At 51.0% G+C, this 15,676-nt stretch overlaps 2 protein-coding genes across 2 annotated transcripts; both read left to right on the plus strand.

The window, feature by feature from the left end:
- LOC118502397 (muscle M-line assembly protein unc-89) lies at positions 1-7,643 on the plus strand. The gene is made up of 8 exons (XM_036034619.1): positions 1-465; positions 555-1,296; positions 1,372-2,169; positions 2,237-3,196; positions 3,270-3,426; positions 3,503-4,308; positions 4,374-6,938; positions 7,008-7,643. Exons 1-8 carry the CDS (start codon positions 1-3, stop codon positions 7,490-7,492), a joined length of 6,978 nt encoding a protein of 2,325 aa, XP_035890512.1. The 3' UTR covers positions 7,493-7,643.
- A 1,668-nt stretch (positions 7,644-9,311) lies between these two features.
- Positions 9,312-15,628, plus strand: LOC118507084 (probable cytochrome P450 4aa1). Its single transcript, XM_036045071.1, has 8 exons — positions 9,312-9,589; positions 13,553-13,724; positions 13,793-13,990; positions 14,069-14,248; positions 14,322-14,388; positions 14,458-14,584; positions 14,651-14,797; positions 14,878-15,628. Exons 1-8 carry the CDS (start codon positions 9,572-9,574, stop codon positions 15,463-15,465), a joined length of 1,497 nt encoding a protein of 498 aa, XP_035900964.1. The 5' UTR covers positions 9,312-9,571; the 3' UTR covers positions 15,466-15,628.
- Positions 15,629-15,676: the final 48 nt, after the last annotated feature.

The following is a 15,676-nucleotide window of genomic DNA, read 5'->3' on the forward strand; positions in this document are numbered from 1 at the left end:
ATGGTACGCAAGCAGCAGACGGACGAGGTGATCCCGCAGGTGATCGTAACCGAGCAGGAGCAGCCGGGCGATGAGCGGTCGATGTCGCGCGAGGGCACCTTCTCGCGGGAACCGTCCCGGGATCGCCGTTCCCGCTCGGTGTCCATCTCGCGCCTCCGGGTGGACGATCCGCTGCGGAAGGAGATGATGCTCGTGAGGGAGAAGTCACCGTTCGAGATCGGGGAGAACCGTAATGTGCAGGTCGCCTCGTGTAAGGCCATCATCGATAAGGCGCTGGTGATGGACGTGTCGGGCGGTGTGACGAACGTGGACGAGTACATCTCGCTCTTCTTCTCGTCGGGCTGCGTCATCGACGAGGCCTCCTGCAAGGACATCTCGACCGCGGTGGAGGTAACGATCATCGAGGAGGAAGAGGAGCGGCCCGAGTTGGTGGTGATGCCACTCGTCGAAGAGGAACCGGCGGCGGTGGAAGAGGATTCTGAGGACAAAAAAAAACTTCGACGGAGGATCTTGAAGATAGCCGCGAAATCGAAGCCTCGGCGGATGCCGAACAGCTTGAGGCTGATGGTGCGGATGGTCATGACGTAGAAGCAACCGAGCCGGACGCAACCGAAGCGTTCGAAGGTGCAACGGACGAACTGGGGGACGAGGCGGGGGAGGGAGAGAACGCCGACGTGGGCGTACCCGAACCACTGCCCGAAGAGCCGGCCGAACCCAAGGATGATGAATCTGATTTAAAAGACGATGGCGATGAGTCCGGGGAGACTTATAGCGAATCGGAGGAATCATCGTCAGAACTATCCTACTCCTACAGCGACATGTCCGTGGACGAAGTGGATCCCTCCGAGTGGCGCGTGTTCCACGAGGATGAGGACGAAATCGCGATGATCAAGTTCGAGCAGCGGGAAAAAACGCCCGAGCTCACGGAGAAGGAGAAGGATGCCGAGTTCCAGCGGCTCCGGAAGGCGTCGCGACCACCGCTATATCTCACCAAGCTCACCGACCGGAGTGCCCCCACAGGTTCCACAATCAAGCTGCAGTGCACGATCGAGGGACAGGAGGTGACCGTACAGTGGCTCAAGAACGATCAACCCATCGAGCGGACGGCTTACCTGCAGACATCGGTCGCCGACGGTCTGTACACGCTCACGATCAAGGGCTTGCGGCATTCGGATGCGGGCGAGTACAAGATAGTGGCAAAGAACAGGGGCGGCGTGGTACCGTCCATTGCCCGGGTAAGGGTGTACGACGCGATCAAGCCCAAGTGTCAGCTTCCATTCTTTGTCAAAGTCAGAGGTAATTAGACTGGACGCTCTTTTTTCTGGTGATCATTTGTAACAGTGGATGTCCTTTACCTTGTCCCATCTCCAGACTACTTCCATCATGCGCTGAACGATCTGGTGATCGAGTGTCAGATCATGTTCCAGCAGGAATGGTCCATCCCGACGATCACCTGGCTCAAGGACGGCGATCCGATCGTGCTGGACCAGCGGATAGGTGCCACCTACGAGGGCGAGGAGATATTCCAGCTCAACATCTACGACCCCACGCCCGAGGACAGCGGGCGCTACACGTGCATCGCCGAGAATGAGGCTGGCCGGGCCCAGATCTCGCACACGGTCGACTTTGTGGACAAGGTGCCCTACATGCGTCTCCCGGGCATCACGAATGCCGATCGAAAGTTGCTCACGGAGGAAGAGATCGAGGAGCGCAAGCGCGAAGAGCAGCGTATCAAGAAGGAAGCACAGGAACGGTTGGCCGGCGGTGGAAAGTCGGGTCGCGGCGGTGAGGACGTCCACGAACCGTACGAATCGGAATCGTTCGTCATACGCGACTCGAAGAACAAGCTAACGTGGGCCGGTCAGCTGCACAACGTCACCACGACCAAGGGTGCGGTGGTGAAGATGACCTGTTCGGCTAACGGGCCGTTGCCGATGTTCAAGTGGCAGCGTAACGGGCGTGCGATCGATTTTGGCGACCACGTCAAACTGATGAACAGTGGTGCGATCGGCCAGATCGTGATCAATGGTGTGACGCGCAAAGATGCGGGCGAATACACCTGCACGGCGAAGAACAGTCACAACGAGATCAAGACGACGTGCGTGCTGAAGGTGATAACGCTACCGTCGGCCGAAACGACGCCGGCCACGTTTACGCGAGCCGTGAAGGGTAAGTAGTGATGCGAATTGCGTGCGGATCGGGTTGGTAATCGAATGCACGTCATCTCTTCCGACAGAGTTCTACGACATCCGAGCCGACGATCTGGTGCTAGAGGTAAACGTGCACGGTGTCCCGAAGCCAACGATCAAGTGGCTGAAGGATGGCGAAGATGTGGTGCTCGGCGAGAAGCTGCTGATAAACCGCGAACCGAATGGCGTCTATCAGCTGTGCATCCACAAGCCGGCCCCGTCCGACTGTGGCGTGTACGAGTGTCAGGCTGTCAACTCGGCCGGCACCGCCAAGGTGTCGCACGAGGTAAGCTTCACGTCGAAGGATAAGCTGATTCACGTGCAGCACATCGAACATGCGGACTACTTTAAAAGACGGCTCGAGGAGAAGGAAGCGGCCAGTCTACTGTTGACGGCGGAACCGACCCCACCGACCGACCAGGCGCAACAGGCCACCCAGCCAGCCCAGCCACAGGCACAGCAGCAATCCGAACCGGCACCGGTTAGCACGAGCGAGTCCGTTCCATCGGCGGACACAGGTGCTGAGCAACCCGACGCAACCGGTGAAGCGGCCGTAGCACCGGCAGAAGCTCCTCAAGAGCAAGCCGCACCAGCAGCGAAACCGAAACCTGCGTTCAAGGCAATGCCTCGGAAACGGTTCGAGGATGGACCGGTGGAACCGTTCGTCATCCGGGACTCCAAGAACCGGTTGATGTGGGAGACGAAGCTGAAGAACCAAACGGCACCGGCCGGTAAGACGATGAAGCTGACGTGCAGTGTGACTGGGCCACAGCCGACGTGGCGCTGGCTGAAGAACGGCAAGCCGCTCGTCTGGAGCAAGAACGTCATAAACGCCACCAAGGGTGAGTTTGGCAGTGTGCGCATCACGCCAACAACAGTGGCCGATTCGGGCGAGTACCAGGCGTTCGCGAAGAACAGCTTCGGCGAGATCGAGTGCTCCTGCACGGTCAACATCTTTGCGACGGAGAAGGACATCGAGACGGTGCCTACGTTCACGAGGGTCATTGGTAGGTCTTATTATTGGACGCCTTACTGAGTGTTTTTGAGACTCATTTTCTTGTCCTGGGACGTGTCTTGCAGACTACTACGATTCCTTAGTGGATGATCTGATCCTGGAGGTGCACGTACGCGGTGTCCCGGACCCGAAGCTGACCTGGGAGCGCGATGGTGTGGAGTTTACGAACGAAACGGATCGTGTGATTATCTCTCGTCAGGGAGACGGTGTTTATCGGTTGAGGTGGGCATTGTTTACATACCTGAGATGCCTCAAGTCTTCGTCCACTAATTGACGGCAATTTTGATTATCTCCACAGCATCCACAATCCTGAAAAGCTGGACGGTGGCAAATGGGTAGTGACGGCTAAGAATAGTGCCGGTGAGGAGAAGCTTAAGCACTCGGTCACTTTCAAGGGCCGTGAGTTCTACCAGAACCAGCTCACGCACGGCATCTACCATGCGGACAAGCAGGTGACGCGGTCGGAAGAGGACGGAATCGTGTACGGTACACGGTCTCGGTCGGTATCGCGGGCACCATCCGTCGCCCATCATGCAGGTCCCGAATCGGACATTTCCGCCGTTGTTGAGGCACTCCAGGCTGTTGAAGCAACAACAACAACCGAGGAAGCTGCTGCACCTGCTGATGGAGCGGAAGCACCTGCAGCCGAGGAACCGGCCGTCAAGAAGAAGAAGGAACCGAAGCAATGGCGCAAGAATCTGCAGGGTCTGCTGAAGGGACGCATTCCCGGACCGATTCCAGAGGAGCCCACCAAACACAAGGTGCTGGAAGTGAAGCAGAAGCTGTACTTTGAGGCGAACCTGAAGAATCAAACCGTGGCGGAAGGTTCGCACATTAAGCTGGTGTGCTCGTGCGTTGGTCCGCAGCCGACGATCAAGTGGTTCAAGAACAACATTCCGCTCGTCTGGAGCAAGAATGTGAAGAACGATACGAAGCTGGGCGTCGGCGCGGTTCACATCATCTCGGCCGAGCTGAACGACTCGGGCACTTACAAGTGTACGGCCAGTAATACGGCCGGTGAAGTGGAGACGAGTTGCAAGGTGATCGTGTTCCCGGTACCCGAGAAGCAGCACGTTGCACCGAGCTTTGTGCGCAATGTTAAGGGTATGTTGTTGCATGAGTCGTCCTGCTAAGATCAGCTGCTAACAATTTACCCTCTCTGCTTACAGAGCACTACGACATCCAGACGAATGATTTGATTCTGGAGGTGAACGTGCGCGGCAACCCGATGCCCTCGGTCAAGTGGCTGCGTGACGGTATCGATCTGCAGGACCCAACCGGGGAGAAGTTCTTCCCGATGCGTGAGCCCGGCGGTGTCTTCAAGCTCACCATCCACGATCCGCAAGCCAAGGATGAAGGACAGTACGCGTGCGAAGCGACGAACGTCGTCGGCAAGGACGTCATCCGGCACGCGGTCCGCAAGATCGTGGATCGTAAGATCGCCGAAAGCCACGTGTTCGGTATCGCCTACCACGATCCGAATGTGATGAAGCGCGGTGTGTACGAGGAACCACCGAAACCGGAACCGGTCCCACGCCCGCACCGCGAATTCATCTTCCTCGAGGACGGTTCGTACTACATACGCGGACAGACGCCCGAACATCTGTGGGAGTGGGAAACGGATACCAGCGCGGAAAGTGAGTACGAGGAGTACGTCTCGCCCGAACCGGAACCGGAACCAGAGCTGCCTCCGGAGCCGGAACCAGAGCCAGAACCAGCACCAGTGGAAAAGGTGCCGTCGCGCTCACCTTCGCCCGACTTCCTGATCAAGACTCCACCGCCACCACCTAAGAAGCAACCGACTCCGGTCGAAGCGGACGATGAGGACGAGGACGAGGATGAGGACGAGGAGGAGGAAGAGGCACCACCACCACCACCGAAGCGTGGCCCGAAGATCAAGAAGCTGCGCAAGAAGCGTGTTAAGCAGCCGGTCCAAGAGGAGGAACAGGTGATCGCAGAACCGGCTCCGGCCGAAGCTGCACCACCAGCAGCACCCCAACCAGTGGAACCGAAACCGGAGGAAGTGGCCCCAACGGAACCGGCACCTGCTGAGGGCGAAACGGTTGAGGATAAGGACAAGCTTCGCAAGGAACGCTATCTGCGTCTGTTCCCGGAGCTCAACCCGGACGATGCAAAGCGTGTGGATGCGCGGGCCGTACTGCGCTTCGGAAGCACCCTGCACGACATCAACATTGTCGAGGGTAAGCCGGTGCGTCTGTTCTGTACTGTGCTGGGCAACAAGGCCGACTTCAAGTGGTACAAGAACGGAGAGCCAATGGAGTTTACCAAGCAGATCAAGAACCTGTCCGATGCGAAGGAAGGCACGGGTGTGGTGGCGTTCAACAAGGCCGCTCGGGAGGATACGGGCGAGTACGAGGTGGTGGTGAAGGATAAGTCCGGTGCCGTCATCAAGGGTACCTGCAAACTGAACGTGCTACCGGCACCGGTTCGTATTCCGGTGGCCGAGGGTGAAGCTCCCCGGTACGTGCGCTGCATGACCCAACACTACGATCTCCGCGTCGATGATCTGGTGCTGGAAACGCAGATCAAGGGTACGGGTCCGATCAAGGTGGAATGGTATCTGGACGGTATCATCATCCCGAACAACGAGAAGTACATCCAGATCCGTGAACCGCACGGTATCCACAAGCTGTGCATCCACAACCCGCAGATTCGCGACAATGGCCGGTACATGGTGAAGGCCATGAACGACTTCGGTACGGAAGAGTTGAAGTACACGCTGCGGTTTGAGGGTAAGGCGGCCGCGATGCCCATGTACCATATGCACCATGCGGACAAGCGTCGTCCCGCGTATGAGGAGGAGAAGGTACAGGAACCACGCCAACATCGTGAAGTCGTGTTCCTGGAGGATGGTTCGTACTACTTGAAGGGACAAACGCCCGAACGGTTCTGGGAATGGGAAACGGACACGGACGCCGAGAGCGAGTATGAAGAGTACGTGCCCGGTGACACCGAGAGCGAGGAAGAGCCGGAACCGGAAGAAGAGGAAGAGAAGGAAGAAGTGGAGGAGAAACCGGCCTCGCCGACGAAACCGGCCTCGCCGGCGAAACCGCCAACCACTGAACCAGCTGCCGAAGGCGCGGAGAAGGAAGAAGCGGAGGAAGAAGAGGAGGAGGAAGAGGTAGAGGAACCACCGCCGAAACCTCCGAAGCGTGGACCAAAGATTAAGAAGCTGCGCCGCAAGCTGCCGAAGCAACCAACTCCCGAGGAGGTCCCGGAGGAAAAACCGAAGGAGGTGCCGAGACAGCGCGAACCACAGCCCCAGCGTGGCCCGACCGGTGAACCGAAGGTGAAGCTCAGTCAGCTGATATCGAGCGGCAAGAGTTTGGCACCGCCGGAGGTACCGCGCGTCAAGCGCTGGAAGAAACCGATCGAGGTGGAGTTCATCTCGCATCTGCGCAGTGGCACGATTAAGAAGGGCAAGAACCTGACGCTCAACTGTTGCTGCTCGGACGCGCAGAAGATTGAGGTGACCTGGCTGAAGGATGACGAACCGTTGGTGATGGGACCGCGCTGTCGTAGTGACGTAACGCGCCAGGGTTACTGCACGCTGGATCTGGTCGATCTGCGGCTGGAAGATTCGGGCGTGTACAAGTGCGTGGCCAAGACGGCCAACGGCACGGCTACGGATTCCTGCCGCATCACTGTGTTTGAGTTGGAAAAGAAGGACGAAGTCGAGCTGGTACCTCCGACGTTCATCACACCATTGAGAGGTAAGCATCTTGAGTGCTTGTTGTCTGTGCCGAATTCTAATGCCATCTTCAACAAAATCTACCCCACAGAACTGTACCACCCGACGACGAACGATCTGCATCTGGAGATTCGCGTGCGCGGCAACCCGGTACCGACGTTCCGCTGGATGTACGATGCCATACCGATCCTGCAGAGCAACGAAAAGTACGAGATCTTCAACCAGCACTACTACGAAAACGGTACCAAGATCACCACCGTACAGCTGATCATCAACGATCCACAGCTGCGCGACAGTGGCAAGTACACGCTGATCGCCAAGAACGACGTGAAGACGGTGGAAATGTCTCGGCAGATCTCGATCCCGTTGCGCTTCGACCAGCGGGTGCAGGCACCCAAGAAGCGCATGGACGATGTGGTGGTACAGAATGAGGCGCCACGCGTCCTGCCGAAACCACCGACGCCCGAACCGGAACCGGTCGTTGAGGAACCACCGGCCGAACCGGCCGAAGGCGAGGAACAGCCAGAGGAAGAGGTGGAAGAGGAAAAGGAAGACGAGGAGGAGGAAGATGAATAGATCGAGTATGTAGAGCTGTGCAGGCTTTTTAGGGTATAAGCTAATCTCTAGTTTAAGAAGTTTTTGTTTGTGTAACTTGCTTTACTTGTAGAAGGCGCCGTGTTCTGTTTGTTTAGAAAATAAATCACTCACTGTGAGTATGTGAATTAAATGGGGGTTGGCTTTGTTTTGGCACATTTCGCGAATTCCTACAATCACTCGACAATTGCCGAAAGGTGACTTAATTACGCGAGGTTACGAAATAAGCAAGACGGTAATGGGGAATTACTCAGCAAAAAGATCATCAGTGTCCTTGTGATCATCTGATCGTACTGATGCTTAACCTTCTGTGCATTTCCGGTTTTGTTGTTCCTCACGATATATCTTCGTTACAAATTACAGCCTAATGTAATTGCAGATCAAGAGATCGAGTGCTTTACGAGTGAGTGATCGGACCACACAAGATCATCAAGAGCTCCTTCACAATTAAATCAATGTCAGATATCGGAATCGGAAACTTCTACAGATCAAGAGATCGAGTGTTAAAGAATGCTTCGGACGTGAGTGATTGAACCACCCAAGATCATCATCAGATCCTTATCAATTAAATCAATGTCGGTTATGCAATATTACCACATCTGGTTCCGGACCTCCGTCAGAGTTCTTGGTAACTTCAACGATCTTGTGGACAACGACCTGGTGTTGCTCGAACTGAGCAGGAAGGTGACAATTGATATCGATTCGCATACCATCTGTGCCACTTCGGTGAAGATTGTGTGCAAACAAGATCATCTCAGCAGCAACTCTTCAACAATAGATCCCGTTTTGCTCTGTTTATCCCGCGGACAGGTATCATGTGCGAGGTTCTGCCCCAAACATTTATCTTTCCATCACCAAAAATAAATAGTAATGTTTGACAGTAGCTTGTCCAGCTTGCGGGCGTCAGATTACCGAGTACTCGCACTTGTTTGTTGACCGGACAACTTCAAAAGGACACAGCAGGTCATCAGCACTGCTTCATCGTCTGACACAAACAGAACCCTCCACTCGAGCGTACGCTCTCCATTCAACAGATCTTGAAACCCCTGGAGACCCGGGAGCCTTCGAGTGGAACCGAAAAAATCGATTACTTCCCCCACTTGGCAGAAATCCACCAATTGTTGAAAGTGTATGCAAGACCATTTAACACCGAAGCCAGACGGACCCCGCACGGAAGAACGTAAAACAGTGACTCCGACTCCGATTTCCGTGCTTCTAGCTTGGGACGCATCTGAAGGAATGAACGAATGGCCTGTTTTGGCCGAACCTGAACCAAACAGAGACGAAGTAAATGAGTAAATAAACAAAATTATTGCTCAATGGGAGGGTAATTGTCGATTTTTTTTTCCCTAGCTTGCTTTCAATCTTTTCCTCTGCCGGCTTTTGTTGTAGCATTGGCAGCTCTTGATGATCGTAGGCTTTTTTTTGCTTGCTTGCTTGCTATCCTTTTCCACAAGCGTCCCCTACTTTACGTCAGTTACATCTTTGGCACGTACGCCGGTTCGCTAATTGTAGGAAGATTCCGTGGAGGATGTTGGTGTGCCGAAGGAGAATAGATTCTTCTGCATTTTTTGTTGTTGTCCGCTTTTCAGCTCCTCGAGCGCGTGGAGCTCCTTCTGCGCATCGCTGTGTGCTGTGCGATTTGTTGTCAATACAAACGTATGATCATTGCTCGATAAACATTGCCACCGGGCTGTTCTGTGGAGAACTCGCCATCCCCACCACTATTCAGCGTACGAGCAGGTCAAAATGATCCAAAGGAAGGCACCAACAAGCCGGACACACCGGGAGCGTACAAAACTTTATATAAGTACGTGAAGTAAACGCTTCTAGGTGATAATTGCGACACGTAACTGGGACTGGACGCAGCTATCCGCCAAAATTCTCACCGTGCTGTGCACAACCGTTGTCCACGGTACCAGTCCACCAACGGCTAGGGAGCAGGAAGTTGTCCACACCCGGAACAGTGCTGTGTGATTTCGTAGACCGACGTGATTTGGGTGCACGGTAGCCCAAAACTAGTGAATTAAACCATTCGTACCACCCAACACGTCAAGCAGTATGACATTCTTTCAAGCGGTAAGTGTCACTGTTGGATTTGAATTTATGCACGCGCGGTAAGCATTTGCATTAGCGGTTTGCAAATATTGGAATGCTCCAATTGCTCTTCTTCAGCGCTACCCCGGCCAGGTTAATGCAATCACATTAAGGATTCTGGTGTCGTTTGGCCACACGCGCTTAGTGCTAAACATCGTGTAATTTGTGTTGTTCCGCAGCTGACCAAAATATGGACTTTTTGTGAGAGTGAACTTTGGATAATGAGTCCTCGAAAAGTGGTGCAAAACGAAACTACTAAATAGGAGAGTACGTTTAAAACTGACCAATGTGGTGTATAGTTAAGTTGCTAACGACAGTTATCCGATGAAACGAACTTAATGGTTAAAGTGAAGATTTTTTGTGAAAATGAGAGACATTTTGTTGGGAATATTGGTGCGACTCGGAGTTTTAGTGTTATTGGCGTAGGTTATTCACACGGCAAGGCTGGTCTGAAATCATACGTGGTCTATCCCTCAGTTAAAGAAAAGCTAGCAGTGGTCTAACCTTCCTCTTTAGCTGTGCTACAGAGGACAACTGATACAATGATTAAAGACATGTTTATCCTGGATAAAATATCCTTAAATACTATCATTCTATAGTTATGTATTGAGAGAGAATACCTCAAGCAATGTAATATGCATCTCGCAAAGACCCAAAGCTTCTGAGGTTGCTTAGAATGTTCTTAAACTGGCTTCTAAGAAATATGCGTCATTATAACAAGTGAGCCAAAAATAGTTACAGTGCATGTTTTCAGCCTATGTGCCTTAATTCTACAGCTTCAAGAAATCTTGGGTTTACTGACTTCCTGCATTTAGTTTACCCTGGAGCTGGATAATCATTTCTGAGTACGGGGAGATAGATCTGATGAGCGCAACCTAAGCATCAGCTTCTCCTTTTCCTCCTTCTTGGCTGAGCGACCTCTTAGGTCATGGCTGCAATTTCTGGCTTACTAGACATTTTGATACCTCATAGTTGGATAGTCAGCCATAGCTACAGGGAAACGATCCGGAAGGGATTTGTAACCCGGTCGTGCCGTATGAAGGTTGGCTCCGTTGTCACCTCTATCAATGTGCCGTTCCGTTAAGCATCAGCTACTAAATACCAAGAAGCTCTATTTTTCTTGTCGATATTGGAGCTCAGGAAAAAAGATTTTATTTTAATAATATTGAAAGAGATCACTTATTCCTACAGAAAGAGTTTCTCATATGTGGTGTGTGGCTTGATGTGTACCTAGATACTTCGTACTTGGGCTGTTTCCTCTCTTCCAATGAGCTAGTTTCGGGTCTCATTCTCTACATACTGGTCACCATAATCAAGAACCTAAGAGTCATAAGATATAAGAGCTTCCTCCAAAATCACTTATGACCAAGCGCTAGATAATCCTCCAAATCAGCTATAGCTTCATTTGATTTTACCATTATTAGATCATTACAGTTTTTTTAATAACAAAAACATTCATATGATATGATCGTAATCAAATTCCACTTGATGTTATACTTCATAAAATCAGTAGAGTACAATCTAACACCACAAGATGTTATCAAGCCCTGCTATTAGCTAGGCTCTCAATGATCCTGTTTATCTGTAGCTTAGAAAGAAGGCACGTTTTGGACACGTATTGGAACCCTCCCAACATTGTGTGCAGACTGGCACCGCTATATCTAGCTCACCTGGTAGTCCAAATCCCAAAATTTGGATTTGGATCTGTTGTTCAAGCAGTTCCCCTTTTTGCTCAGTTGTGTACCGCACCAATGGACCGGTCTTAATTTAAAAATAAAATAGCATTTGGGGCAAAGAAGTCTCCAATGTTTGCGTCAAGTGTGCTACACTTGTTCTATTTTTACTGAGAGTTACGCTATCAAAAACTTTTAATCATTGTTGTTCAGGATCTTCAGATTTCGCTTCTGGATTTGAAATCGCTTCTTGGAATCGAATACTAGAATTCTGTCCGGCAATTTTTCAGCGCTCATTTATAGAGAAGCAGGCTGATGCGCAGTTATGTATAAGCTCTTTGTCGAAACAAACCGCTCAGAAACGCTCGTCAAATTCTAGAACACCAAGGAATCAATTCCTATCTCCAGTTTGTAGCTTAATTCTGGTCGATATGAAAATATTTTTAACGCACATCATCAGGAAGAATTAGTAAACCACATTTTCCCATTTTTTCTTTAATCTTGAAAAGCCTTGAATTGAATTGTTACATAGCTTATACTGAAAAAAAAAAATTACCAGTCCAATCAAGAGTATAAAATCAAAAGAGAGAGTACCAATCAAGAGTATAAAATAGAAAATAGTAAAAAAAAATCCAACAGTTTTACCACATTTTACACACATCCTTGACCAATAACATCCCTTTGAGCAATTGAAGCCACCAATAAAAACAATTTAAAATATACGGTAGAACAGAAACAAAAAAAAAGATCGAATCCTCCAACAGATAAGCACCCCATCCCACATAAATACCATGATTTCGCTACTTGTAAGCTTACGTCCATCACGATGAGCCACTTTTCGCACGATCAATAAACAGCAATTATCCTCCACCGATTTACCCACCGTTGTACTACAAATATCGGCATCTCATTGCTACCTTTTTTTTTGTCGTTGCTTATTGCTGCTGCCCACTCGGCCCAACCCTCCCACCGATTACGGCTGCCGGATCGTGTCAATCAGTTAGCACATTTTGGAATCGATAGATCGCGCGGTGTTTCACTGGTTTTTTGTTTCTGCGTCAGCATGTTTGAGAAGCCCGTTGCCGTACACCACTCGCATACGAACGCAAATATTGAACACTCATCCTCGTCGTTTATTCTTTGGAGCTGTTACTCTCCCGGTGGGTTGTGCATTACCGGATCGCAGTTTGTACCGGGACCGTGATTGGGCACACGGACTTAACCTCAATTGCCATCGAACCTGTGGCCACTCGACAGGAGCGTACGCTATCGAACCGGGAATGACGACAACACCGGACGGAAATGAAGAGTGTGCTCGGCGTGTACGGTAGCGTTTTTGTTTGAGCGTCAGTTGCGACAGTGTAGCAAGATGGCAGTAAAGAAAAATGGTTGCATGTAATTTTCCCTCCCTGAGACTGTCAAAACACTAACCTTGATCATACCGGTGCGGGCTCCGGGGCATAAGACATTGTGCGCACTTGTCAAAAGCACATGCAACCACCCCACACGGTTCATCGACCAAACTCCAAAGCCCGTTTCAAGGTAACGAAATTCGGCGATTCTTCTGAAACTCAAACCCTGGTACACTAATGATCACCAATCCACAAGCCCCATTGAAGCCACGGTTCACGGCGATCGGCCCGAAAAGGTGTTGAGCAAAGCATACTTCGATCCTGGGTGAAGTGAAGTACCGACAGAAATATTAAAACGCAACGACGCTCTCCCAATCGTGGCAGGCGTGGAGGAAAAACTGATGCCTGCTGTGTCGTCTTATTACTGTGTACACCCCAAACGATGATCGATGATCTTTCGCGTTATGAGCGTTACGTTAGGCAACAACGTTAGGTTGGGAAGTGGTTCCTTTATGAAGGTAAATTGCACACACCGATCTGAAGAGCAATGCTCTCCGAGTGGGCAATTGTTTGATCACACATTTTCTAAGCTGTGATGCTGATGAAGTAATGTAACGCAATAACGACAGCCAAGTCGAAAATAAAAATTCGCGTGACGTCGTTTGAAGTTGCAATTCGTTTTTTGAATGCATTTGTTGCACGATTCCAACAAGCCATGACTTCCGAAAGCCTAGCTTCGCGCCAACCCGTCTGTACACAAACCCAAAAAAGTTTGCTTAGCCGCACGCGCTGCAGACACCACCCAGAAGACAGACATGCTAATTAGCTGTCTCAATAACCGGTCATTTAAATTTGATCATCAGTTCCGGGAACCGACGATTCATGTACACAATCTATTTGCCAATCCCCCTTTTTACCAGCTCGAAAAATCTTCCGCCGTGGAGCTGTACACCTACATCACACTGCTGCTGATATGCGTTCTGCTGTACATCTTCTCGGACTATCTGAAAGTATGTACGCTCGCGTTCCGATTGCCCGGCCCAACCGCTTATCCCGTGATAGGGAACTGTTTGGACATTGCCAAGAAAGATCGTAAGTTACTGCTACGGCAGACGTTCGAAATGGCCATCGATGGCATCACTCTTACCTACTCGTTCCAGTCATCTCGCGAGAGATGTCGCAGGCTTACAAAAACTATGGTCCACTGGCACGCGTTTGGATCTTTGTGTTTCCAATGTTTGTCGTGTTCGATCCAAACGATCTGAAGGTGATCCTGTCGTCGAAGAAGCACACCAACAAATCGATGTTCTACAAACTGCTGCACAACTTTCTCGGACGTGGACTTATCACTAGCAGCGGTAAGCTGTCTTCTACCGGCGCCATTTTCTCCTGGTTTGATTGTGTTCTTTGTAATGATTCGGGATTTCTCTTCGCAGGACACAAATGGAGCTCGCATCGGAAGCTGATACAACCCTCGTTTAATATCGCGATACTGGAGAAGTTCGTCGACACGTTCACGGACAGTGCATCGTCACTGATCGATAAGCTGCCGAAGGAGGAAACGATACTAAACGTCACGGAATATGTAAACAACTGTGTGATTGACATCCTGAACGGTAACTAGGGCAACTGCTCTCAGCGCCTACTCAGCGGAAACTATTGCTCATTTTCTTTTGCATTCGATTATAGAAGCTGTTCTAGGAGCTCCCGTAAAATCGGCGGACAAGTCAGAGATGGAAAAGTCTCCCTTTAGACAGTGAGTTCAAGAACTTGCACGGCTAGAAGGTTGTTGAAGTAGCTAAACTCCATCTTTTCCCTTCCACAGAGGAAAGGTTGTTGCACCGTACCGTATTACCCATCCGTGGCTGCTGTTCAACTCGATCTATAAGCTGACTGATGCGGCCACTGCCGAACTTAACCAAAAGAAACAGCTCGATGACTTCTCCAGGAAGGTTGGGATGGATGAGCTGACTATAATGGTCGTTAGTCCTTATACTTATCATCCTTCTTATCCGTAGATGATCCGTCGTCGGCGTGAAATATTGAAGACACTCACACCGTCCGATAGACGCTGCCTGTTGGACTTTATGATTGAAATCTCGGACGAAAATCCCGACTTTACCGAGGACGATATTATCGATGAGGCGTGCACGTTCATGTTGGCTGTCAGTATTACTGCTTTCCTATGTTAAATTAAGAACCTCATATTTACCTGCTCTATTATCTTTCCAAAAACCAACAACAGGGACAAGATTCGGTCGGTGCCGCCGTTGCCTTCACACTGTTCCTGCTCGCCCGCCACCAAGACCATCAGGCAAAGTGCTACGAAGAGATCCAGCGGCACATCGGTACGGACTGCTCGAAGCCACCGACGGCCGAAGGTATCCGGGAGCTGCGCCATCTGGAAGCCTGCATCAAGGAGAGTCTCCGTCTCTATCCGAGCGTACCGCTGATGGCGCGCAAGATCGGTGAAGATGTTCGGGTGGGCAAGTACAATCTGCCGGCCGGGACGGAAATCATGATCCTACCGTACGCAACGCACCGGCTCGAACACATCTATCCCGACCCGGAACGGTTCGATCCGGAGCGGTTCGGTGACGGGGCACCGCATCAGAACCCGTACGCGTTCATCCCGTTCAGTGCTGGGCCACGCAACTGCATCGGGTACAAGTTTGCGTACATCGAGATGAAGACGGTCATTTCGCGGGTGTTGCAAAATTTCCATCTCTTGCCAGCACCCGGCAAAGAGGAAGTGCAGCCCATCTTCCGGATGACGCTCCGAGCGAGGGGAGGACTTTGGGTAAAGATGACTCCAAGGAAAACCGCTTCGTAGGTAGAGGGAAACAGTACCTATGCAGGAGTGTGTCTGCGTGTGTGTGTCTGTGAAAGCGGGAACGGGGAACCTAGATCTTCCGACTGAAGGTCTAGATTAGTATAGCATTAGCATAAGCGGTCGGGGAAGTAATAAATTATGTCCTAAATTTTATGTAAACTACCCCAATATCTTTCTTGTTCCTGAGTTTGAGAATATTGAGAGCAAAATT

This window comes from Anopheles stephensi, chromosome 2, assembly GCF_013141755.1.
Source record: "Anopheles stephensi strain Indian chromosome 2, UCI_ANSTEP_V1.0, whole genome shotgun sequence".
NCBI classification, from domain to species: Eukaryota; Metazoa; Arthropoda; class Insecta; order Diptera; family Culicidae; genus Anopheles; species Anopheles stephensi.

Excerpts from the sequence above, each read along its gene's own strand:
- LOC118502397 (XM_036034619.1), top strand. The coding sequence starts at position 1 with ATGGTACGCAAGCAGCAGACGGACGAGGTGATCCCGCAGGTGATCGTA. Across the intron at positions 3,427-3,502 it reads GACGGTGTTTATCGGTTGAG|CATCCACAATCCTGAAAAGC; the intron begins GTGGGCATTGTT and ends TTATCTCCACAG. Across the intron at positions 4,309-4,373 it reads CTTTGTGCGCAATGTTAAGG|AGCACTACGACATCCAGACG; the intron begins GTATGTTGTTGC and ends CTCTGCTTACAG.
- LOC118507084 (XM_036045071.1), top strand. Across the intron at positions 14,389-14,457 it reads GAAAAGTCTCCCTTTAGACA|AGGAAAGGTTGTTGCACCGT; the intron begins GTGAGTTCAAGA and ends TCCCTTCCACAG. Across the intron at positions 14,585-14,650 it reads TCGATGACTTCTCCAGGAAG|ATGATCCGTCGTCGGCGTGA; the intron begins GTTGGGATGGAT and ends TCTTATCCGTAG.